The sequence below is a fragment of the Trachurus trachurus genome, assembly GCF_905171665.1.
Source record: "Trachurus trachurus genome assembly, chromosome: 22".
In the NCBI taxonomy this organism is placed as follows: Eukaryota; Metazoa; Chordata; class Actinopteri; order Carangiformes; family Carangidae; genus Trachurus; species Trachurus trachurus.
The window spans coordinates 12,150,727-12,174,911 of NC_139907.1; the positions used below are offsets into that span (position 1 = coordinate 12,150,727).

Genomic DNA, 24,185 nt, shown 5'->3' on the forward strand with positions numbered 1-24,185 from the left:
TCTATAGCTACCACTGAGGACACTGAGGTCACATCCACAGATTGACACAAAGAACTTATTCATATTTTGATAATTGAGGTCATTCAGGTTTTTGGATTCAATGTAGCCTACTTAGATTCTTCTTTTCTTTTAGGGATTTAAGTAAAATAATTATTGTTGGGAGATATAATTCAGAGATAATATCATTAATGAATTAAATTCACAAATAAAATAGTCAGTTCCTTAAATATTCATAGGTTTGTTGGGTGGCTTCGTCATAATTTCGCAGTTGAGGCTCTGCTTGAGGAATTTGGGCTCTAATTTGAGTAATCTCCTAAACATATTTGCATATTCATGTAGAGCAAATTATCTGTACTGACCATACATTATGGCTGTAACTTGAGAAAAAAGGGTTGTGATACAATCTTTATTAGAAATGTGATGGCAAGCATTGTTAAAGCAAAGACAAGACTTTCAATACTGCATTGCATTTCTATGTTTTAATGTTAAATTGCTACTATTCACAGACATAGTGAGTGTGTAAATGACAAATGATAAAGTGATTTGAGGGTACAGAGCAGTTTCAGTAGTAATGGTTGAAAACATTATTTTCAACAAATCTCTACTCTATTTTTCCCATTCATTTAGCTATTTACAATGAGGTGATTTTAATTACAGTTATGTAAATCATAATTATGTGATGTTAGCAACACTACACGGAGGCTAAATGTCAGTTATTGGGTTCATATGTTCAAGTACTTAGTGTTGCCATTTTCAAAGTTCAGGATGGGGAAAAAAACATGATATAAACATTTTGAAAATTTAAAATAAAAACACACACATCATGCACATTTCAAGTGTCAGACAAACATACAGTGCTTTCATCACTGAGATTATCAAATATTTATGTATTGCACATATTCACTGGGTAAAAGTGAGTCTTTTCACACAATTCAATTAACATGTCTAAGACGAATTCATTCATCTGTTAAAAATAGTTTTAGTTATACGTCACTTTTACAAAAAAAAAATCCAATCACGTGTAGAAATATGTAAAGACAAGGGAGTGTCTTTACCCACAACTTTAACAGTGACAATGGAGCATCGTCATAAAACTCCAGCTGTTACACAACAGTCCCTGGAGCCTGTGCTCAGTGTGAGCTGCAGATTGTCGTATGCATCATCTATGGACTTAAAAAGTGTGTGTTCATATAATTTCAATAAGATAACAATACATTAACGTGGACTCAGATTAGCTTTGCAAGCTGTTATAACTGTCTTCTATGCAGCATATGGGGTAAAATGTAAAGAGCCATATGTAATCAACAGCTGCTATAAGCTGACTGAGAATTAATGTGCCAGTTTACATCTGAGATCATCTGCCCAAACATGTGGCGCCCTCTGCAACAACTCAGAGCGGGATCACGTGATCAGCAGCTAAAATCAAAGATGTCTGTGTTTTAGCATTAAACATAATCACATTAACACTTTTGCTAAGGTCTATGTGTAATTTTTCAGAGATTTCTAATACATGATTTGGTTTCGATTTTGAGACCAGTATCAGTTTTTGAAATCAATCTGATCAATCACGTAGGCCTGCCTGTACATCTCAAGTACAGAACGTCTGTATAATATAAATCCTGTTTATATTATGCTGCATTTTTAATATGTCATAATGAGATATGCAATAATATTATGCAATGCCAGCAACAGGAAATACACAATATAACTTTAGAAAACTTTTATAAAGTCAACTTGGAAGTATTTTCTATGATTGTTCTGCTGTTCTTCAACCTTCTTAAAAGTTTTTTTCCAGAATATGTCAAGTTTCTACATTGTGCACATGGACAACGACCAAAGTCAGTCACTGTGTGTTTTGGTCATTAGTGTAATAACAGAATGAATCTGATACTTCACTGTAGAAACGATTCAAATGTAAAAATTATCTTGAACCTCAAAACCTGAGAGTTCAGGCAATGCAATGCTTCTCATTAGCACCAATGTCAAAATGAGGAAGTGGTGCCAGATGTCTAGATGACAAAGTTTAATAAGACTTTAAATGTCAACATGTTAGGTAGTGTTTCATCAGTAAGATTGGGAGCTCTCTTATACAGTGCATATAGTCATTCCTTAGAAAACAAAATAAAAACTGAAAATTAGACTAAAGAAAAACAAAACAAATAAATATACAAAAAAAAAAAAAAATTGGTGCTGTATCTTTTGTATTATGCTTTGATTCCCTTTGTGTTTGTGTGAGTCAGTTTTGTTGAAATGAATCAACTGATAGCAAGATTTACGGAAATATGCATAAACAATAAACAAAAAAATTGTGCATTTAAGGGCTTAAGAGTATGGTGTTACACTTTTTTGCAATGAGGAAAAACTACACAAATGAACAAGCATCAAAATTAAATGTACAAACCACTTTTCAAGTAAACATGGGCTTAGAGGAAGTGAACCTCTGTCAGCCATGGATTAGTGATCGTGGCCATCTTTAAACATGTTACTACTTTTTTAAAAACTACATCATTATGCAAGTTTTCTTTGTACATCATGAGAAAATGAAATGAGTGGTAAATTATTATTTTTCAAAGATTTGTGTATGTTGCTTTGAGTATCTAAATAAAATGATCCTCAGAGGTTAATACACTTTTGTTCCATGTAAAAACAATCCTAAAAGAACTGAATAAAACATTTTTAAAAAATCAGAAAAAAAAGGAAAGGAATGACATTAGCTGCATGTATTTGGTACGAGAGCTCAACCAAATCTGGAAATAAAATAATGGTCCATCACCCATCATCCTCTGCTGTCCAGGCTTTTTTTTTTTTTTTTCCTGCAGACCAACAGTGAACAGTGGCCGTGTTTCAGCGGCACAGGGTTTGATGTGACCTTGTCGTTATCAGGCAATTGGTTACACTGTAAACCTCAGACTGCAGTTAGACTGAAGCTTCAAATCAGCGGCGAGAAGGCGTAGAACGGGAACTGGGCCTCGTCCTCATCCACAAAGAAGCACTGGAAGTAGGGCAGCTCGTCTGTGGAGGGAGTCACAGCAGCACAGATCAGTACAGGTCGTTCCTCGCCCAGCTTTGGCAGCCGGAGACATGACTGAGTTTGAAATTTGACACTTGTGTGATATTTTGGTTATGAGAAGGCAGTTTGCACTCACCGTCCATAAGAAAGTCTGATACAGCAGGCTCTGCTGTTAAAAACAGAACATAGTGTTAACCATAAAATCCGAATGTGCACTCATATATAACATTAAATCACAGCACATGCATAAAATACCTTTAATTTTCTCTTCTTTGGCTGCTTTCTTCTCAACTGATTTTTCTACAACACACGCAGAAATGAGTAAATCAAGCTACATTGATGCATTTCAAACAACTTAATAACTGGACACACAAGTTACCTTTCTTTGCAGGCGGCTGTATCTCTTTAAGAACTCTGTCCTCTGGAAAAAGCAACACAAGATTGATAATGACTATTTAGTATTCAAACAGTTTGCTGGAGGTGACTCACAGACACGTGATGGTGTGTTTTTACCTCACAGGGCACATTTTTCACTCTTTTACTGATGATACTTATACTGTATCTTTATCGAGGCTGATTGCATTCAGGAGCTTTCTTTGTTGCAGATGATTTAACCTTTAGTTTTGAAACCTTTTTTTTTTCTCCCACAAATCAAACAATGTATGTAACAATGGGTGTGTTGTTGCAGGGAAGAAACACATAATGTTCCTGATTTAATGGCTCATTGGCTCTAGAGTGCAGTTAATAATGAATTTTCTGTCTTGCATATGTTTTAGTTTCAGCATATAAAACATGCATGAAGGCCGTAGCTGAATTATCAACTCAAGATGGTCAAGAAAAAGCAAATAAATGAACAACCAAGAGCCAGGTCTACACCATTTTCCAACAAGACACCTTTAGGTTATACTACATTTTACTATAAAGTTTTATAAATGGCTTTATCACTCATTTACACATATGAGCACTTGTTTTAAAACTTTTTCTAAATCCTGTATAAAGTGTGCCTTGCCAGAAAACGGTAGTCAACTCCACAAAGTTGCTCCAACAGACAATAGAAATTGATATTAATATATCAACTGCCTGCAAAACTAAGACTTATAAAGAATCAATCCATATAATATTGTATTGTTTTTTATGGTGATAAGTGAAGTGCTGGTACTATAGTCTGGGGACACCACCACTACTACTTTAGCAGCAGCCTTCATATTGTAACAGATTACAAGCAGTAATCAGATTACAACTACTGGTTATATGTAGTGCTGCCTCTACTGAAGCACGACTAATGTACCTTTCTTCACATGGACTGGTTTGACCTTTTCCTTCAACATGGCTGCACCACCAGGGAGAAAATGTATGTGATACAACAAACAGTTCTTTTAGTTTTAGGAATAGCAGTAATATGTAAACAATGGTAATGTGAGAATGAATAACTGTCGTTGTACCAAGCACTGTACCTTTCTTTTCTGCAGCTGGTTTGACCTTTTCTTTAGGAGTCTCTAGTTCTGGAAAAAGAAGACTAAGGTCAGAAACTGACAATAAGGTGATTACTATAAGCATCTTACAGAGCGTGTTGTATGTACAATTAAAAAGCTGTTATTATCAGTATTAGAAAGTAAATATCTCATTAAAATCTATCTTGGGAAACCATTTCTATGGATTTTGTTTGCTCTGTGTCAATGCTTCTGACTCTGTGAGATGCTTCTTTATATAGGCTATAGGCTCTACGTCTTTTTCGTTGAGGTGTAGTCTGCGGAGCAAAGGACTGGGCTTGAAGCATCTAGACATGATCCACACATGTCAACATTTATAGCACATTGTTAGTGTTTGGTGGGCCTTTGTCTTCATTGTCTAAGCTTTAGAAGCCAGTTATAAAAGCCTGACCAAATCAGTGTATGCAGCACCTGTCTAAACAAGCATTCAGCACTCCTGAGGATGACTGTATGGGAACAGCTGTTTGGCCATGCAGCTGCTGCAGAGAAATCACTCTCTGGTTATTGTGCAGGATTTTATGCACATTTATAGCTGATCTCATGGGCAAAGTGCTTGTTCCCTGCTGAGCAATCAGATCCTTCACTGATATACCTTTCCTCACACGGATTGGTCTGATTTTTTCTTTCAACATAGCTGAAAATAAATGTCATATTTAAAATCATGCTTGGCAGATATTTACAGAACAATAAAGGCTAATGCCCCACTGACACAGATAACGACCACATACGTGTCACCAAACATGATGATGATGATAATGTGAGAGATAAATGTTTTTTTTGTACCTTTTTTAACAGCTGGTTTGATTTTCTCCTCTGCTGCTTTGGGCTCTGAATGAATAAAAATATAGGCAATTGAAGACACTCAGAAAGTATCTTATGCTGTCTTGTCTGGTCATGATTGCTTTAGTAATACACCTTAGTACATAGTTATAATCTAAATCTATGTAATAAAATGATAAAGATAATGCTTGTACTGTAGCATGTCATCTACAGGCAGATGGCAGTGCTGTCTACCTTTCTCCTTTAGCAGTGATTTGACTTTTTCCTTTCTTGCTTCAGCCTCTGCTTCAGTAGGAGCTGATTCAAATTCAACAAGAACAACATGACAAATCTGAAGGAGGCACCAAAGTTTTCTTTTTCTTGTCAAGATATATGGGATGTACCTTTCTTTTCATGAACAGCTTTAGGCTTCTCCTTTGTAACATCTGGTTCTGAGTATGAGACAAGATAAAATACTTTTCAGTATTATATTCCAATTCCATTAATTATAGTTTTGCCAATCAACAGGGGTAGCTATATTGTATCTGCATTAGCCTACCCTTTTTGGAAAGAGCTGGTTTGGCCACAGGTTCTGAAGGCAAAGAAGGAAAAATAAGTTAAGTTTTACATCATGTTTCTTAAAAATGTGGATATACGGTAATTTTCATGTGTATTAGAAATGAAAAGTGACTAATCAGCCGCTTTCTTTGGGGGTTTTGTCTTTTCTTTTTTACACAACAGCGTTACGTTCAAACATGAACATTTGTGTTTGAAAAGCTACGAGCGTGGAAAGCTTTTCACACTGATGCAATGCAGTTTAAAGCGTAGAGAAAGCATTTCCTCTCTGCTGCCTGGAAAACATGCAGCTCGAAAATATTTAGTTCTTGTGGTCTTGTCTTTTTGTTTTTTTTTCTTCAAAAATTGTTGTCCCTTAAAAGAATTATTTGGGATAAATGCAAAAACTAGTTTGTCAGCTTGTAGAGAAATGTAAAAATGACCAAACTGAAAATGAGAGAAGACAGTTATCACACAACAACGCCAATGGAAAAATTCCTTTGGGTATTCACAATAAAGAAAAGTACTCAAAATATCCTCAAATTATATTTACATTTACTGATTTTACATCAATTCAGGTTTAAAACAAAAAATCATTTTCAGCTGAGTCATTATCATCATTAATCTTTAGCATCTACTACAGTAGACTGGACTGCTGCGGTGTTGTTAAAAGGCTTTTTACTACATAAGAGCAGTATAACACATAATTCTGCTATGTACCTTTCTTCTTTTCAGCCCGTATTGGAGTTTTCTTGGTAAGAGATACTACAATAACAAACAGTCCTACTTAGAATTTATTAAGAAATTATGTCAAAAATGAAAGACCCAATTGCATAGAAAATCAAACCTTTTTTGGGCGTCACTGGCTCTGCCTTCTCCTTGAGAACTTTAGCTTCTAAAAGCAAAGAATAAGAACAACAAAAACAATAAAATATCAGTGCATGGTTAAAATGATCAATTAAGTCTCTTTAAGCCCTCCATGATATTTGACTTGTAAAATGTTCACTGCAACTACCTTTTTTTGCTGGTTTGACTTTCTCTTTTGGAGTTACAGGCACTAAGACAATGAGAATAAACCAAATAAAGGTTTGTAAGCAAGATACATCTTTAAAAAAAAAAACTATGTGTATTTATGGGAGATTATGGGAGAATAGTTGTAACAGATGTACCTTTCTTCAGTGGCACCACCTTCACCTTATCCTTTGTTAGAGATGCATTTTTATGTGCTGCTTCTGTCTCTGTAAGAGACATCAGTATGACAGTGAATTGTTCAATTATTTAACCATGAACCTAAAAGCTCATAAGCTTCATCTTACCTTTGACAGCTGGGGCTGGTTTTGTCTTGAGAGGAGCAGGTTCTGTTTCAGAGATTTTGAGACTGTCATTCACAAAAAGACAAAGATGACACTGAAACTATGAAGATAAATACGTCACTCAGTCTTACCTCTCTTTGCAACAGCTGGTTTGTGTTTCTGTTTTGAAACCTCAGCTGCAAAAGAAAACATAATTGAATGTATTGTAAAATGCTAAACTAAAGCATCTTGATGGTGTCATGTTTTCACCTGAGATATTGAGTGTGCTGTACCTGTTTTTGCAGAGACTGCTTTAACTCTCACGTTTGGCACCTTGACCTCTGAAAAGACCAAAGACCAGTTGTATATTTAGGATCTTTAGGTCAACTCCCTACAGCATGGAATTTGAATCCTAAAGCAATAAAATACATTCAGTGACAGAAGATCACCTTTCTTCATGGGCACTATTTTCACCCTTTCTTTAACCAAAGAGGCATTTTTGGCGGCGCCCTCTTCTGTGAACAAATATTTGGGAATAAATTACACACTGAATATGTGATTGCAACTCCAGATGTAGTCTGTTTGTTATGTTGCTTATCAGACATCCACCATTCCTACCTTTTTTCAAGGTGATTGGTTTGGCCTTTTCTTTTGGAGCAGCAGCCTCTGTGTATCAAAGCACAGTGCAACAATGAGCTTGTTTCATTCTCATGACGGAAATTAATAATTGACAATCATCACGACCTTGCAGTTTGTAATAAAGTGAATGTTACCTTTTTTGACAGGAGTTGTTTTGGCCTTTTCCTTTGAAACGTCTGTGGGAGAAAACACAGTGTTCATCATTTGCATTACAGTCATACCGCTTTTTAATTATATGCATTATGTAAATGTGGCACATTCCTGTTCAGTGTTTCATGCATAATAGGCGCTCAGATTGTAATTATGTCTATTTTCTTCATGAGAAACGTTTTTTATGGGGAGCTATCAGGGACATTCTTTAGGCTATGTAAACTATAGAATACAGTATAACAGTATTTTATATCTTTCTTGACAAGTGTGGTTTTGAGCTTTGGTTTGGAGGCATATTTTATGGCAGAACATATGATTTTCATGTTATACTTAAAATTACATTTTATTATTGATGAATAACTTATTTATTTTAAACCCTACCTTTCTTTGCAGGGGTTGGCTTTTCCTTTTCCTTCACAGCATCAATATCTGAATTAGAATAAAGTGAAAATGTGAGATTTTCATGTTTACAGTCACAATTTTTTTTTTTTTTTTGAGCAGTTGTTAGTATTACCTTAACAAATAACTTTATATTATATTTCAGTATGAGAATTATATTGGATATTGACATGAGATGTTTATTTAAGCCTCTCTGTTTCAGTTGGGATGTCTTTCCGTATATTCTTCTCTGTGTGAAAGAGGAATATGCTGTCTAACCAGATGGGTTAGACTGTAGGATTACCTGGTTTTACAGGTTTGATTTTTTGCTTTGGTTCCTTCTTGGGTGCCTTGTGAGTTGCCACTGGTGACAAGTTATAACATCAAAAAACCTTTAAGTTTAAGGCAGTATGCAATACTCAGTTATGTGACACATGATAGTGAATATCACCGTGTGTTCCACAAAAAGGGCAAAGGACCAAAAATTAAAGATTAAGCATAATATCCAACTGGCATATTTATTTATACATAAGGCCAAAGTATAATTAGGTTATGTAGTAGCCAAACAAGTATCAGATTATACAACATTTCAAAGGTAAAAATGATAATAAATATTCATAAATACCCTTCTTTGCAGGTTCTGCTTTGGCTTTGACCTTAGGAACTTCAGGAGCCTCTATTACAGGATAACATTTAAAATATAATCCATGATATCATCTTCTGCATCTACTATAATTCATACTGCATTACTGAAGGCATTGGCAACATGTAATGGAAGCTAAGTCATTGTGACAGTCTGCTAAAAAAAAAAGTATGTTTTGAGCATCTTAACATCCAACATGCTGTGGATTTAAGTTAATACACAGTGGGGTTGCACAGTATACTTACCAGCTTTTGTAATGTTCACATGTTCTTTTTTCAGTATAGGAACAATCTGCTTTTTAGGGGCTTTCAACACCTTTACAGTCTTCTTGGGTTCTTCAGCTGACATGAAACAAGAGGATAATGTTACAGTTACGGTATGATGCTAAGTTAGTGAGTTGTTGTTTTCAATTTATTCACACAATTTCATACTAAATCAATACTAAAGTGTTCAATTCCCTGCCAACATGTCCACATGGGATTTACTTGGGTTGCATGGGCTTCAACTGGGCTCAGAGTGGGCTTTTAAATGGATTGGTGTTGGGCCCCACATGGGCATCCCAGAAGAATATTTTTGCCCATATATGAAGCCCAATAAGGGCCCTTCATCTCTGTGGGCCCCACATGGGGAAAAAGAGTGACGCCCACGTGGGGTGTGCTGGCTGGGTTATGTTGGAAAATTAACTTTAACTGCAAAATTTTGAATGAATTTTGGTCTAAAGTGCCCATTTCTTAATATGTGCTATTAAAGACACTATTTTGTTACCGTAAGGACAGTCTGTGATCTGAAACCAACAGAACCTGACCTTCAGTCACATGCTATGTTTGCTCATCCCACAACTTCTTAAAAGTAGTTTTGACTAGTGACGAAAGCTGACATTTCTTTGTGGTGAGATTAGTCTTTATGTTATGCTGTCCACTTTTGCTGAAATTCTCTTTTTCATCTCACTCTTCTTTTAAATCTCACCTGCTTTTGTTGCATTAAGGTGTTCCTTCTTCAGGACTGAAGCAACTTCTTTCTTGACTATTCTGATTCTCTTTGCAGCAACTTTGGGTTTGGCAGCATCTAAAATAAAAAGTCAAAACTGGTTCATACATTACACATTAATAATCAAGAACAAGTAACCATGTCATTTATTGAGAAAATGAAGCATATCAATCTATTTAGCCTTCTTTAGATTCCAGTCTGTAAGTGACCACATGGAAAGTAACTGACACTTTGTTATGACAACTGTGAATGTACTGTATCAAAGTATGGCAATATCAAAACTACTGGCTTGGTATAAAGTATAGACCCTTTGTCTTGTTGAGGAATTAAAGCAGAAGTAAGCAGAATATTTGTGTTAATATAAGTCTTAAATAGTCCGACGGTAATCACTTTTATAGAGTGTTTGGTCTGAAACACGGGTCTGTCAGTCACTCTGCTCTGCTGTAAGCTGAGGAGAAAACTTTCCTTGTATCCTACAACCTTTATCCAATGAGGAGAGAGAATGGGTCCTCTCTGTGTGTGCAGCCAAGGGATGTGCGTGAATGTGGTGACGTAGGGACGAGGGCGGGGACTGCTAACTCCATCGGCTGACAAGAAGTTAGCCAAAACGACCGGATCGCTTACTTCTGCTTCAAGTGGGTGCCCAGTGGACCTTAGTATGTATGTGTATACTGTAAGTCCTTAAAAGTATTATTGTATTACTGTATGTACCTGTCTTTGTGTCTTGCTTCTTGGCAAGTACTTTGTCTTCTTTAGGAGTTGTCTTGACCCTTTTCTCCTTTTTAGAGGGCTTTGTTGTCTCAGTGTCTTCCTTAGAGATCTTCTTTGGTTCCTTTTCATCTTTAGAAATCTTCTTGACCTCTTTTTTGTCTTTGGAGGGTACCTCTTGTTTCTTCGATGGTATCTTTTGTTCTGTCTCCTCTTTGGTAGGTTTCTTTGGTTCTTTTTCTACCTTTCTAGACAGTTTTATAGGTTCCTTCTCCTCTGGTTTCTCTGGTTCTTGCTTTTCTTTAGAGGGCTTCTTTGGCTCTGCCTTTTCTTTGGAAAGCTTCTCTTGCTTCTCTTCCTCCTTCACCTCTTGAGAAGGTTTCAGTGGTTGTTTCTTAACTTTGGAGATCTTTTCTGGTTTTTCTTTTGTTTCTTTGTCTTCTTTAGGAGACTTTTTCTCCTCATGAGACTTTATTGTCTCTTCTTTAGATGGCTTCTTTGCTTCTTTCTTCTCATCAGAAGGCATTTTCTCTTCTGACTTGACCTTTGAAGGCTTCTTGTCTCCCACCTCTTCCTTTCTAACTTCTGTCACTAATTTAGAAGGTTTCGCCATTACTGTTCCCTCTTTCTCCTTTTTGTGTTTCTGAATTTCTTTCTCCTCCTTTCTAGGTTTAGTCTCTTTCTCTACCATCTCCTCATGATGCAGTTTTGGTCCTGTCTCTTTCTTAGATGGTTTAGGGTGTACCTTTTCCTCTTCTTTTGGATGTGTCTTCTCTTCATCTTTGAGTGGTTTCTTGACTTCTTCCTTTTCTTGTTTGGAAGGTTTCTTGCCACCCTTTTCTTCTTTGTGGGGCTTTGTCACCTGTTTCTTTTCTTTGGCTGTTATTTTGACTTCCTTCTGTTCTTTGGGAGGTATTGTTGCTTCTGGTTCTTCTTTAGAGGGCTTCACACCCTCTTTCTCTTCTTTATGTGGTACCTTGACTTCTTTTTCTATTTTAGGTGCTTTCTTAGCTTCCTTATCTTCTTTGGGTTGTTTCTTGGTTTCTTTCTCTTCTTTGTGTGGTTTCTCAGTTTCCTCCAATTTTTTGGGTGGTATCTTGGCCTCTTTCTCTTCTTTGGGTGGTTTCTTGACTTCCTTCTCTTCTTTAGGTGGTATCTTTGCCTCTTTCTCTTGTTTTGGTGGTTTCTTGGCTTCCTTCTCTTCTTTGGGTGGTATCTTGGCTTCTTTCTCTTCTTTTGGTGGTTTCTTGGTTTCCTTCTCTTCTTTGGGTGGTATCTTGGCCTCTTTCTCTTCTTTGGGTGGTATCTTTGCTTCCTTCTCTTCTTTGGGTGGTATCTTGACTTCTTTCTCTTCTTTGGGTGGTTTCTTTGCTTCCTTCTCTTCTTTTGGTGGTTTCTTGGCCTCCTTCTCTTCTTTGGGTGGTATCTTGGCCTCTTTCTCTTCTTTGGGTGGTATCTTGACCTCTTTCTCTTCTTTGGGTGGTATCTTGACTTCTTTCTCTTCTTTGGGTGGTTTCTTTGCTTTCTTCTCTTCTTTGGGTGGTTTCTTGGCCTCCTTCTCTTCTTTGGGTGGTATCTTGGCCTCTTTCTCTTCTTTGGGTGGTATCTTGACCTCTTTCTCTTCTTTGGGTGGTATCTTGACTTCTTTCTCTTCTTTGGGTGGTTTCTTTGCTTCCTTCTCTTCTTTGGGTGGTATTTTGACTTCTTTATCTTCTTTGGGTGGTTTCTTTGCTTCCTTCTCTTCTTTGGGTGGTATCTTGGCCTCTTTCTCTTCTTTGGGTGGTATCTTGGCTTCCTTCTCTTTTTTGGGTGATTTCTTGGCTTCTTTCTCTTCTTTTGGTGGTTTCTTGGCTTCTTTCTCTTCTTTTGGTGGTTTCTTGGCTTCCTTCTCTTCTTTGGGTGGTATCTTGGCCTCTTTCTCTTCTTTGGGTGGTATCTTGACTTCTTTCTCTTCTTTGGGTGGTTTCTTTGCTTCCTTCTCTTCTTTGGGTGGTCTCTTGACTTCTTTCTCTTCTTTGGGTGGTTTCTTTGCTTCCTTCTCTTCTTTGGGTGGTATCTTGACTTCTTTCTCTTCTTTGGGTGGTTTCTTTGCTTCCCTCTCTTCTTTGGGTGGTATCTTGACTTCTTTCTCTTCTTTGGGTGGTATCTTGACTTCTTTCTCTTCTTTGGGTGGTTTCTTTGCTTCCCTCTCTTCTTTGGGTGGTATCTTGACTTCTTTCTCTTCTTTGGGTGGTATCTTGGCCTCTTTCTCTTCTTTGGGTGGTATCTTGGCTTCCTTTTCTTTAGGTGGTTTCTTCGCTTCTTTCTCTTGTTTTGGTGGTTTCTTTGCTTCTTTCTCTACTTTAGTTGGTTTCTTAGCTTCCTTCTCTTCTTTGGGTGGTTTCTTGATCTCTTTCTTTTCTTTGGGTGGTATCTTGAGTTTTTCCTCTTCTTTGGGTGGTTTCTTGACTTCTTTCTCCTCTTTAATTGGTTTCTTAGCCTCCTTCTCTTTTTTGGGTGGTTTCTCAACTTCTTTCTCTTCTTTGTGTGGTTTCTTGGTTTCTTTCTCTTCTTTGGGTGGTATCTTGGCTTCCTTCTCTTCTTTGGGTGGTTTCTTGAATCCTTTCTCTTCTTTGGATGGTTTCTTGACTTCTTCCTTTTCTTTAGGTGGTTTCTTGACCTCTTTCTTTTCTTTGGGTGGTATCTTGCCTTCTTTCTCTTCTTTAAGTTGTTTCTTTACCTCTTTCTCTTCTTTGGGTGGTTTCTTGACTTCTTTCTCCTCTTCAGTTGGTTTCTTAGCTTCCTTCTCTTCTTTGGGTGGTTTCTTGACTTCTTCCTTTTCTTTAAGTGGTTTCTTTACCTCTTTCTCTTCTTTGGGTGTTTTCTTGACTTCTTTATGTTCTTTGGGTTGTATTTTGACTTCCCTCTCTTCTTTGGGTGTTTTCTTGACTTCTTTCTTTTCTTTGGGTGGTTTCTTGACTTCTTTCTCTTCTTTAGGTAGTTTCTTGATTTCCTTCTCTTCTTTAGGTGGTTTCTTGACGTCTTTCTTCTCCTTAGATGGTTTCTTGACTTCTTTGTCGTCTTTGGGAGGTTTCTTTGCTTCCTTCAATGCTTTAGGTGGTTTCTTAATATCTTCCTCCTCTTTGGGAAGTTTCTTGACTTCCTTCTTATCTTTGGGGAGCTTTGTCACCACTTTCTCTTCTTTGAGGGGTTTCTTGACTTTCTTCTCATCTTTGGAAGGTTTCCTGACTTCTTTCTTCTCCTTCGGAAGCTTTTTCACCACCTCTTCTTCTGAAAGCAATCAGAATGTGCTGTAAGATCTCTTTAACAAGCAGGTGTAGTGTTTTGTTTTTCATGGTCAGCATTGTGTTACATATTTTCTTGATTTCTACTACAACAGGCCAAACACCCCTTTACACAGCTGTAATTCTTATTTCATTTGTGTAATTACCTTTGGGCTTCTCTTCAAGGGGTTTTGCTTCAGGTTTGGTCTTTGTCTGTAGCTTTTCTTCTTTTAGTTTTATCTCTATGGTTTTCTCAGGTTTGGCTTCCTTCTCTTTTTTCTCCTCCTTCCTGGTTTCTGCAGCTTTGAGGTCTATAAGCAACAATGTATCAGCATAAGGTATATACTATCACGTTTCCCTGTACATTGAGCAAATTCTTGTTTCCTCTGAATTGTACCAATTCAATACATCTCATACACATACAATAAATTTGAATGTGAGCAAAGTGAAGGTGCAAAAAGGATTACCTTTAATAATGGCCTCCTTAACTTCTTTTATTGCATGCCTTTCCTTTGCCTCTTTGAGAACTATACAGCAGTATTTAAACAATATTGAATACAATGGTGGCATTCTTACCAGTAATCAGACCTGTAATACAATCATTATGACAAATCATGCTTTCACAAGCACTAGAAGCACTACGGCACTAAAAAACACTATCGTCAAAACCACACCACAAGCTAGATGTCATATTGTTAAAACAGACAGACTATAGTCTAGTTTTGCTTTAGTTCAGTAACTAATTTTATAGGTACAAAATTAGCACAGATTGGACAGTAGTCTCAATATATGAAATAGTCTCTTCACCCAAAAAACTCAGTGTTTCTCTCAGCGTATTAGCTCCATCTAGTGGCTTTATGTGCTAATAATTGCTCAATGCCTAAGCAGGCAATGACTTGTCAAGCACCTTAGTACAAAATTAGCACCTTGATGAGTTGATTTATGTTCCCCGAATCATCAAAAGAAAATGTTGTCAGATCAGACCCTCCTATTAACACCTGATTCAAAATGAGTTTGACTTTGCTATGTCAATTTTTACTTAATGATTAACACCATTACAAAATAAATTCACCAATGTAATGTTAATAATATAAAGCACTGAAATATGACATGTCATGTCAGTCATTAAATAAATATTTGTTAGACTTTAACAGATTTAGTCACAAACAAATGGTGAAAAACATTCAATATGTCACGTCACGATATGACATTCCACATACATTTCTCATTGTTAGCATACCATAAAGAAACATTTTCATTACCTGATAATGAAGAAATTGATGAAACATGTGATGATAATGGTAAGAGTTTTATACCTTTGTCAAGTTTGCGGTGGTGCTCTTCCTCTTTGTGAGCAGCTCTGGATCCGACTCTTCTGAGCTTCTCGAAGGGAATGTGACCTCTCCTCTTTCGTTTGGATTCAGTTTTCCTGCTCTCACTGTTGTTGTTGTTTTCATCGTGATGATCGACGATGTCAGAATATTTATCTTGGTCACTGGTCATTTCTTCCTTATCACCATCAGATACAGCTACAACAGTGACATTATCTATGAGGTTTCCAGCTGACAGAATTTTAATATCCACTTGTTGGACTAATGGCTCTTTGCCTTCTTCTTTGTCATCAAAGTCAAGCTCAGGTTCTATTTTGTCATGTTTTTCTCCTTCCTCCTCTAAGTCTGTATCATCTTCTATTTGCAGATCTTGATCGTCCTGATCAGTTTTTTCAAACTCATCTTTTGTATCAGTGTCACTTAATTCAATGTTTTCCTCCTCTCTCAGTTCATCTACATGAGGAGCCTCATCTTCAATCTCCTCTTCTGCCAAAACCTCATGAGTTTTTATTTCCTCTTTTTCGTCCTCCTCATCATCTTCATCCAAATCTTCAGTTTTGGTTTCCTCCTTCTCCTCTTCCTCATCGTCATCATCGTCTACCAAATCATCAGTTTTGGCCGCCTCCTCCTCCTCCTCCTCATCAACCAAATCTTCAGTTTTGGCCTCCTCCTCCTCTTCCTCATCGTCATCATCGTCTACCAAATCATCAGTTTTGGCCGCCTCCTCCTCCTCATCATCATCATCAACCAAATCTTCAGTTTTGGTCGCCTCCTCCTCCTCCTCCTCCTCCTCCTCCTCTTCAACCAAATCTTCAGTTTTGGCCGCCTCCTCCTCCTCCTCTTCCTCATCATCAACCAAATCTTCAGTTTTGGTGTCCTCCTCCTCTTCTTCTGCTAAATCTTCAGTTTTGGCTTTTTCCTCCTCCTCTCCCAAGTCTTCAGTTTTGGCCTCCTCCTCCTCCTCCTCCTCCTCCTCTTTCTCATCTTCAACCAAATCTTCAGCTTTGGCCTTCTCGTCCTCCTCCACCAAATCTTCAGTTATGGCCTCCTCCTCCTCTTCATCTTCAACCAAATCTTCAGTTTTGGCCTCCTCTTCGTCTTCATCATCTTCAACCAAATCTTCAGTTTTGGCCTCCTCTTCTTCCTCCTCCTCCTTGTCCTCAACCAAATCTTCAGTTTTGGCTTCCTCCTCCTCCTCCTCCTCCTCCTCATCCTTGACCATATCTTCAGTTTTGGCCTCCTCCTCCTCTTTTGCATCAACCACCTCTTTCTCCTTGCCCCCCTCTCCTTGTTCGTTTTCATCTTCCTCCAAGACACCAACATCTTCCTCTTCCTCTGCTTCCTCTATTCCAATGTCCTCCTCTTCGTCTTCCCCCTCTTCCTCAGTATCTACCCTTTCTGTCTCTTTTAAACTCTCCTTCACTTTGCTGTCATCATCAACAAGGACTTCCTTGCCTTCCAGAGGTGGTTCATGTTCAGTTTCTTCCAGGTCCACATGTTTTGCTAGTGATGCGATATCAACAGATTTAGTGCCCATACTTGTTATTGATCTTGTATCTGACTAATGAATGTGCCTATTTAAGAAAAAAAATATGTGAATACCATCGTCCTCCTCGGCCTCTTGTACATCTGTTTCACTGGCAGCTTCAGTGGCAACTTCAGCCTCCTCCTCCTCAGTCTTTGAGTCTTCACTTAGCTCTGCAGCAGAGGCAGCTTCATCTTTGGCAGCTTGCATAATCTCTGCAACTGTATCATCAACCCTTGTCATGTCATGTCTCCTATCTGACTTGAGTATTTTACATGGACATCCTCATCCAGTCTTGTTAAAGGTACAGGGGGAATTTGATGAGATGAAATGGTAACAATGGCAGTGACCATTCATAGCATCATATAGTATACACCACATTCTCCAGTTAGTGATTTCCCCAACTATACTATTGTTAAATAAGCTTAAAGCTCCCATTAGCACATTTTTTTCTCTTACAGTCAACCAATCCCATTACAAGGCAACAATAAATAATGTGTTAATCTCTCAGCGTACTCTTTGTAAGGCTAAATAATTTCTTGAAATTGTTGGCCACTTAATTTTTGCCAGACATCATTCCAACAGGAGTAAAAATGTGCAGTTGTTTATTATTTCAGCTGTATATTAATAATCTTTTTTTTTTAATAAAGAGATATAAATGTCAAATCACATGTCATATCACAAATTATCAAAAGAAAATACCCCAAAATGAATTCAGTAGAATTCATAGTTGTCTTGTCACTTAGCCTGTCTCTAGCATCCAGTCTCCCATGAGACACTTCTTATTAAAATATCTTCCTGGGCTTCTTTGACTATGAGAAAATAAAGAGCATTGCATTGTATTTCCTGCTTCCGGATTAGCACTTCCAAAAATAACTTCTAACTTCTGAGATGTGGTGCAAACTTGTATGATTCCATGCAAAGGTAAAATGAAAAATTCCACACAAAACCACGCGTCATTCAGTAGAAACAATCCAGGTACATACATATAGACAGTGTATCATAATGTAGGTAGATTAATTAAATACAGACAGAAGGTCGTACAGAAGATGCTTAGACAATGAGAGGGCAGATAAGGAATGCAAAGTAAAAAAAACAAACAAACAAAAAACACAGTAAATGCAAAGGACTATTACACATTCTTTTAAACAAATGACACAAAACATGATGGATGGATGATGGAACAAAAACAACTTAATTGCATGACAAATGGTCACATCCAACAAAAGACCAGTGTGATAAACAGATGGAGAGATGCAGTTAAAACTTGCTTGATTCATTACAAGAAAAACGTACAGTGGTTACGATGCATGTTGTTTATTCATGCAGTTTTATATTATTTACAAATGTAATTCATTCAAACACAACTGTCACACAATTTCATATTACTTCAGGGTTGTTGTATTACACTGAACATAACACTGTAAGGCAGACTTCACACCAGGTCATAAAAGTAAAGGCATGCATGAAATCCAACACGTCTATGCACGCTATTTGCTAGCAACACATATTACATGTGTCCGAAAGGTGTACATTTTAAAGAGTATCAGCAATGTATGATGGCACTGTCTTACCTTTTTCAAAAGGTGGCAGAAATTCACCTACATTTCAAAGAGTTACGGTCAAAGACAAGTAGCTTGAGCTTGATGTGATATTTTAATGTGACAGCAAAGAAAGATAGAACAATCATGTAAGTGCTTACCTTTTCTTCTCACCAGAGTTACATCAGATGGAGAAGCTGCAGCTTCATCTGAACAGAAAAATAAGACATGCAATTGTGAAATAATTGTTTATCGCAAATGAGTACATGAATTTGAATGAACATGAAACAGTGAATGACAGTTATGCTGATAATACACTTCTAAGATGTTTAAAACTGTAATAAAAAAAAGTGAAACCTTTTTCAGTCACAATGTTTACAACTGGCATGGCAGGTTCCCCTAGGACAATATAAGAGAACATGCATAAGAGGTTGTTTGATTTAAATAATTTTGTACAGCACAAATGCAATAGTAATACCTTGATCACCAACGATCATGCTGGACATGTACGCCACAAACAAATCCTTCTTGTCTGTGAACTCCAACACTGCGTCTTCAACTACTTGCATGGGGTCTATGGGCACTTCTGGCACAATCCCTGAAAATGAATCCCATCACACAATAAGTTCATGTGCCTCTTTTCTATTGTCGTACTTTATGCCATCATCATGTTAAAACAGACCTTGTTCACCGAACAGAGTTGTGGAGACGTAGCTCACGAGCATGCTTATCTGTTCTGCGGTGATTTCCACTGTTCTCTGCAGAACCGTCATGGGATTGAATCCCACAGCATTCTGGATACCTGGTCAGCAGAGAAGTCAAAACAATTAGGATGATATTCGCTGTGAAAAACTGCAGTTAACAGGCTACTTAACATTACAATGGGACACACAGATTAGGGAAAGATTGAAAAACGTGGCTAATACTGTACCTTTGACTGTGTCCATGATTACATCTAAGATTGCACAAAGCACATCCTTGATATATCCTGCTACTCCACTCACAAAGTCATTAGTAACATTGAAGACATTTCTGCCAATGACCACAGGGTCAATGAAGCTAATGTCAGTGGTTCCTGAGAAGAACAACACACATTTAGGCCAGTGCCCCAGTGAGAAGAAAAGACAAGTGAAGACAAAAAACAAAAGCTTTGGGTCAGTAATGACTCGTTATCGCTACAATAACAAACATCTACAGTTGCAGTTAGCTGACAATACTGTCTAAATTTGTTAATTTGACATGAAAACGAAACAATACAATATAATACAGGTAGCTACCTTTGACTATATCCAGTATACTGTCCAAGATGGCACAGATGATGTCCTGGATGTAGCCCACTATCCCACCCACAGTGCCATTGGTAACACTGAAGACACCTCTGCCTATGACCACAGGGTCTATGTAGCTAAGGTCAATTATTCCTGAGAAAAACAAAGATAAGGTAAAATTTCTATTTAATTTCTAAACAATTTAAATAAGATTATTCTCTTTTTTCACTCAGGTAATCAGCACAGAATACCAAAAAAGGTAAACCAAACTTCAAAATATCATAATATACAGACATACCTTTATTTATGTCTGATATAGTATCCAACACAGTATCCACAATAGCACACAGCGTGTCCCTGAAGGAGCCCATCACTCCACCCATGAAGTCATTAGTTGAATGGAAAGCTTGTCTCCCAATGACCACAGGGTCAATGTAGCTGAGATAGAAGTTTCCTGTGTTTTGAAGGAGGAACTGTCAGAGACATGCTTGCAACAAATGTATCTTTTCCCAAAAGGTTTGCATGATTTTTGAGAATGAGTGAGCTGTCGTACCTTCTTCATCTGAAAAATATTGAACAAATCCATCTTTTGCTATTGATATTTCCTCAGCGGCATACGTGGCGGCAGACATGGGGTCGCTTAAATCAGGCGCACACTCTGAAAGCCCAGGAAGAAGAATTATGTGTTAACACTTGCTTATAAACATATAAAAACGTGCCATATGGATTATTAAGCTTAGATACCTTGGAATTTATTGAGCAGACTAGATACTTCATCAACAGCGTCATTTACAGCTTGCACAGGGTCCGTAATGATTTGCTGAATGTCTGTGAAAACACACACAAACAAATTCTGATAACTGCATACCTGATGACGTACTAGTGTTACTTTTAATTTAGTGACTTACCAGGGACTGCTTTGTACTCTACAAAGTCAAACATCACCACTCCCACAACTACCCAGGACAGCAGAGCAGCCAGAGCGATCAGCAGCTCCACAGACACCTTCACCTTCCCGAGGAGGCCCAGACCTTTAGACTTGGGGGAGGTCGTCTGTGGTGCCGCCGCTCCATTGGATCCATCAGCCGAGGAGGAGGGGGCGGCAGATGTGTCAGCTATGTGTGGAAAAAACACAAAGTCATTTTTTATCAATATCTCCTCTTGATGAAATTCTTGTTGATTTAAGTTTTTTATGTTTTGTTTTGAATAAATCATCAGTCTGACTCGGACTGTGAACATTATCAGTATGTTCAGCCCAGTTCTCACCATCTACTTTAACACAAAAAAGTCTTACTTGGCAGGGCCTATCAGCAAGTATTAGCTTATTACAAATGTATATTAGGATGGCATACAAATGCCAAACACACGTGTCAAAATTAAACAGCGTCTCTCCCACCGAGTATTCACAGATTTATTTTTCAACTGTAAAATGACCCCCTCCCTCAGCACATATTTTGGTCACTGTACTATAATAATAAAATAGGAGACACCTTTAAAATCTGTTTGTTTATTTGTGTGTATATCCCTCTGGTGTCATTATCCTACACATAGACAGAGCACTGATAAGCCATGTAAGTTACAACAGGAGTTCCTGAAATAATATTTCTACCTTGAATATTGGATATATCATCTACTATACTGCTGTACTCAACATGCAACAAGTTCAGAAAATAAAAAAAGCTGAAGCAGATTAAAAAATAAACCGCTTTAAGTTGGTAAATTGTTTATGAGCTCAAGTGTCGGTAAGATGATAACTATGTATGGAAACATGATGATCCTCCATAGTCACAATTCATGTCTCAATATCATCACACTGCATCTAAATCCTGAGTCATATGTTACATAGTGACTTAATGACATCCTATTTCTGTGGGTAACGAATACATGTCCATTCATTTTCCACTTATGTGAATTAGATTAAACTAATGAAGTGCTGAATCCTAATCAAACTATATTTATCTGGGGACTGAGGTCAGAGAAGCCAAAAACTCAGCTGTTCCAATGTCATCATGTAATTATAAAAACATATATCAGCACATGATTCCCATCTATTTAGTACAGTGGAAAATGCTTGTGACGCATTTAATGAAGTCCTCTGTAACATTAATCAACACAGTCTGAGAGTAGCTGCTCTACTTTCAAACATTGACCTGGTGCCAGGGTGTTAGAGACACCTGTGAATGAACTTTCAGCATGCCACAATTATGATTCACTTCCTCATATTAAATGGTAAGAAAAAAAAACCGCAGCCCTTCTTTTAACTCAGTTATTTGGATGGACAGGTGGTGTCAGTGTTTCACCATAAACTTTCACTAACTGTGACAGAAACCCTGTTGTTGTTATTATGCGTTACATGAACACTGCTTATTCAAGACCTATACAGACTTGTCACACATTGTCTATCAAAACAGCTTGAATGTGAAAGAAAGTGTCTGGAAACTAATTATGTACAATTACTAAACTACTGTACTTTAATAAAGTTTCTTGTTTTATGATACACTTCCCCTCTCCACAACAAACTTTACAACTTAAAATACAAATTAAACCCACAGTTTGTCCTGTGACACCTCAAGAAGAGTGGTGTCTATGAGCTGAAATCAATCCCCCCTGTAATTAAACCCAACTCAACCATAGACTGTTTATTTCACTGTAGAACCATATACTTCCATCATGTTTCACTAATACCACAGATAAGATTTTGAATGCAATTATCTGTAATCAAGTATTTTTTTATTTTATACTGCATTGGCAGTTTTACACGAATCTGAGTTCCTCTTGCACTATGGCAGAAAACCCAGAGGTCAGCCCCAGCAGCAGCCATGTCTGTCACAAGAGAGCACTGCTAATACACTGGCTACATGATCTCCTGTATTTATAGCAACCAACCCTCAACACATTTTCCAAAGCAGACGCAGCCTATCAAAACATTGCCATCCATTTATTACAGAGCATATATTATTAAGGCTTTCTTTGCCATTCAAACAGTAAATGTAAATAATTTCAGGATTAAAGCAGGTGCAACAGTCCTACCTTCAGCCATGGTGATATGGAGACTAGTTCAGGTATAATCCTTTGAGTTGGGGGCAAAGCCTCCTCATATGGAACGGACTGGAAAATCACAGTTTCATCGATCCAATCCTGTCAGTATCCACTTGACAGTAAAAATAAAATAAAATGGAAAATAAAAAAGGTAAATTATTCCATCTGCACTTGGTGATCACAGGCTTGTTTCTTGATGCATGTAATCCACAGGTTGAACTTCAAAAAAAAAGAAAAAAAAAGAGGAAAATGGAAAACCAAATGTTAAGTTTACAGGTGTTGGGGAATTTGGAGCTGCCAGTGTGGCAGCATTGCAGAGGGGGGTATGGGGATGGTAGAGCAAAGGAAAGCTACGCAGGGAGGATAGAGCCAAGCTAAGCACAGAGCTGGACAGGGCGAGGGGGAGCAGACAAAATACCCCACCCCGTGTTATTGGTGGTGCCTCACATGGGTATAGGTCAGAGTAGAGCACGGGGAGGCTTCAAGGTAACTTCATCCCCCAGATGGACAGGCCTGGTTATTCTTAGCCTGAGCTCGGCACACCAGCCCCTATGGCAGGCCTTTTTTGGCGGTTGGAGGGTGTGACCGACTGGGATCAGTTGACTGAGTTGGGCGCCCCTACTGGTGGGGCTCAGGAACCTGCCCACCGAACTGGAACAAAGCAGGTGGCCAAGATAACACACACACACAAATGAAAACTTGTTGACTGCTCGTCAGCACATATGATGGTTCCTTCCACCAGCTATGGTGCTCACAAGTGACTGAATATTATTTATAAATCATTACTCATCTTGTTATATTTAGTTTTTTGTGGCAGCTTCAAAATAAACAGTTTCCAAAATCACTTTCCAGCTGAACCTAAAAGGAAGATTTAGCATGTGTGTGCAAACAGCACCATCTTGTGCTCCTTTCTGCCCTTTAGCATCCTTAACTCTTACACTGCAAAGTGCATTTCCTGAAGAAAATGTGTGTGAATACTGAAGGCTCAATGCCATTACTGAAACAATGCTGAAGTAGTTGAAGAAACTTCTGAAGCTTTAACTGAAAAGTATAACTTGTAAGCTGAGAGATGAATGGTAAGCAGTAGAAATGTTGAAAAGGCAGAAAAAAAGGGAAAATCCTGCATGTGTAACAGCTGAAGAGTTGGAAAGGCTTATGTCAGGACTGAAATCTTCATAATGCAGACAAACAAAAATATACTGAATAGGGAGACATAGATGTTTAAAAATTACCCTCAAAAGTATGAAATCATCGAGGAGCAGTGTGACAACCAGCACAGACCAACCTCTCACTCAGAAACAGAGTAGGTGAATGTACAAGAGAACTTTGAATTTGAAATAACAAATACAAAATCTGTTCTCCTGATACCGTCCGGTACCCAGAGTAGAACTGATAATGTCACATGGGTTTTGCTGGAAGATGATCTATGACTGGGTTTGGAGATTTGGAAGAAACCTGCTCAGGGCGGTTTCACTATACATAGGTCACATTCCCTACACATTAACACTAAAAAGCACAGTATACAGTAGATGCCTTGGTGTCATGATGATGTCAGCTGATAGCGAGTGATGGACATGCCGCCATAAGGCATTTTTCAATGTTAAACT

General features: G+C 37.8%; 1 protein-coding gene across 1 annotated transcript; it reads right to left on the minus strand.

The window, feature by feature from the left end:
• Positions 1-464: 464 nt before the first annotated feature.
• Positions 465-23,010, minus strand: LOC311005971 (uncharacterized protein). The gene is made up of 41 exons (XM_083998572.1): positions 22,570-23,010; positions 20,448-20,654; positions 20,284-20,367; positions 20,093-20,197; positions 19,838-19,993; positions 19,549-19,692; positions 19,203-19,346; positions 18,954-19,073; positions 18,750-18,869; positions 18,629-18,670; positions 18,433-18,480; positions 18,305-18,331; positions 14,342-14,401; positions 14,042-14,185; positions 10,615-13,881; positions 9,883-9,981; positions 9,162-9,257; positions 8,899-8,949; positions 8,578-8,637; positions 8,277-8,324; positions 7,880-7,921; positions 7,725-7,772; positions 7,556-7,621; positions 7,400-7,447; positions 7,259-7,303; positions 7,131-7,172; positions 6,984-7,052; positions 6,830-6,871; positions 6,662-6,709; positions 6,535-6,579; positions 5,819-5,851; positions 5,664-5,711; positions 5,515-5,577; positions 5,284-5,328; positions 5,093-5,134; positions 4,465-4,512; positions 4,299-4,340; positions 3,390-3,431; positions 3,266-3,310; positions 3,147-3,179; positions 465-3,012 (listed from the first exon to the last, which is right to left on the minus strand). The coding sequence occupies exons 1-41, from the start codon at positions 22,577-22,579 to the stop codon at positions 2,930-2,932; spliced, it is 6,051 nt and encodes a 2,016-aa protein (XP_083854698.1). The 5' UTR covers positions 22,580-23,010; the 3' UTR covers positions 465-2,929.
• Positions 23,011-24,185: the final 1,175 nt, after the last annotated feature.

What these genes read in the sequence shown, in the direction of transcription:
- LOC311005971 (XM_083998572.1), bottom strand. An exon ending in AGCAGAACCTGCAAAGAAGG is followed by an intron (nt 8,638 to 8,898) that starts GTATTTATGAAT and finishes ACTTGTCACCAG; the next exon opens with TGGCAACTCACAAGGCACCC. An exon ending in AGCTGTTCATGAAAAGAAAG is followed by an intron (nt 5,578 to 5,663) that starts GTACATCCCATA and finishes AATTTGAATCAG; the next exon opens with CTCCTACTGAAGCAGAGGCT.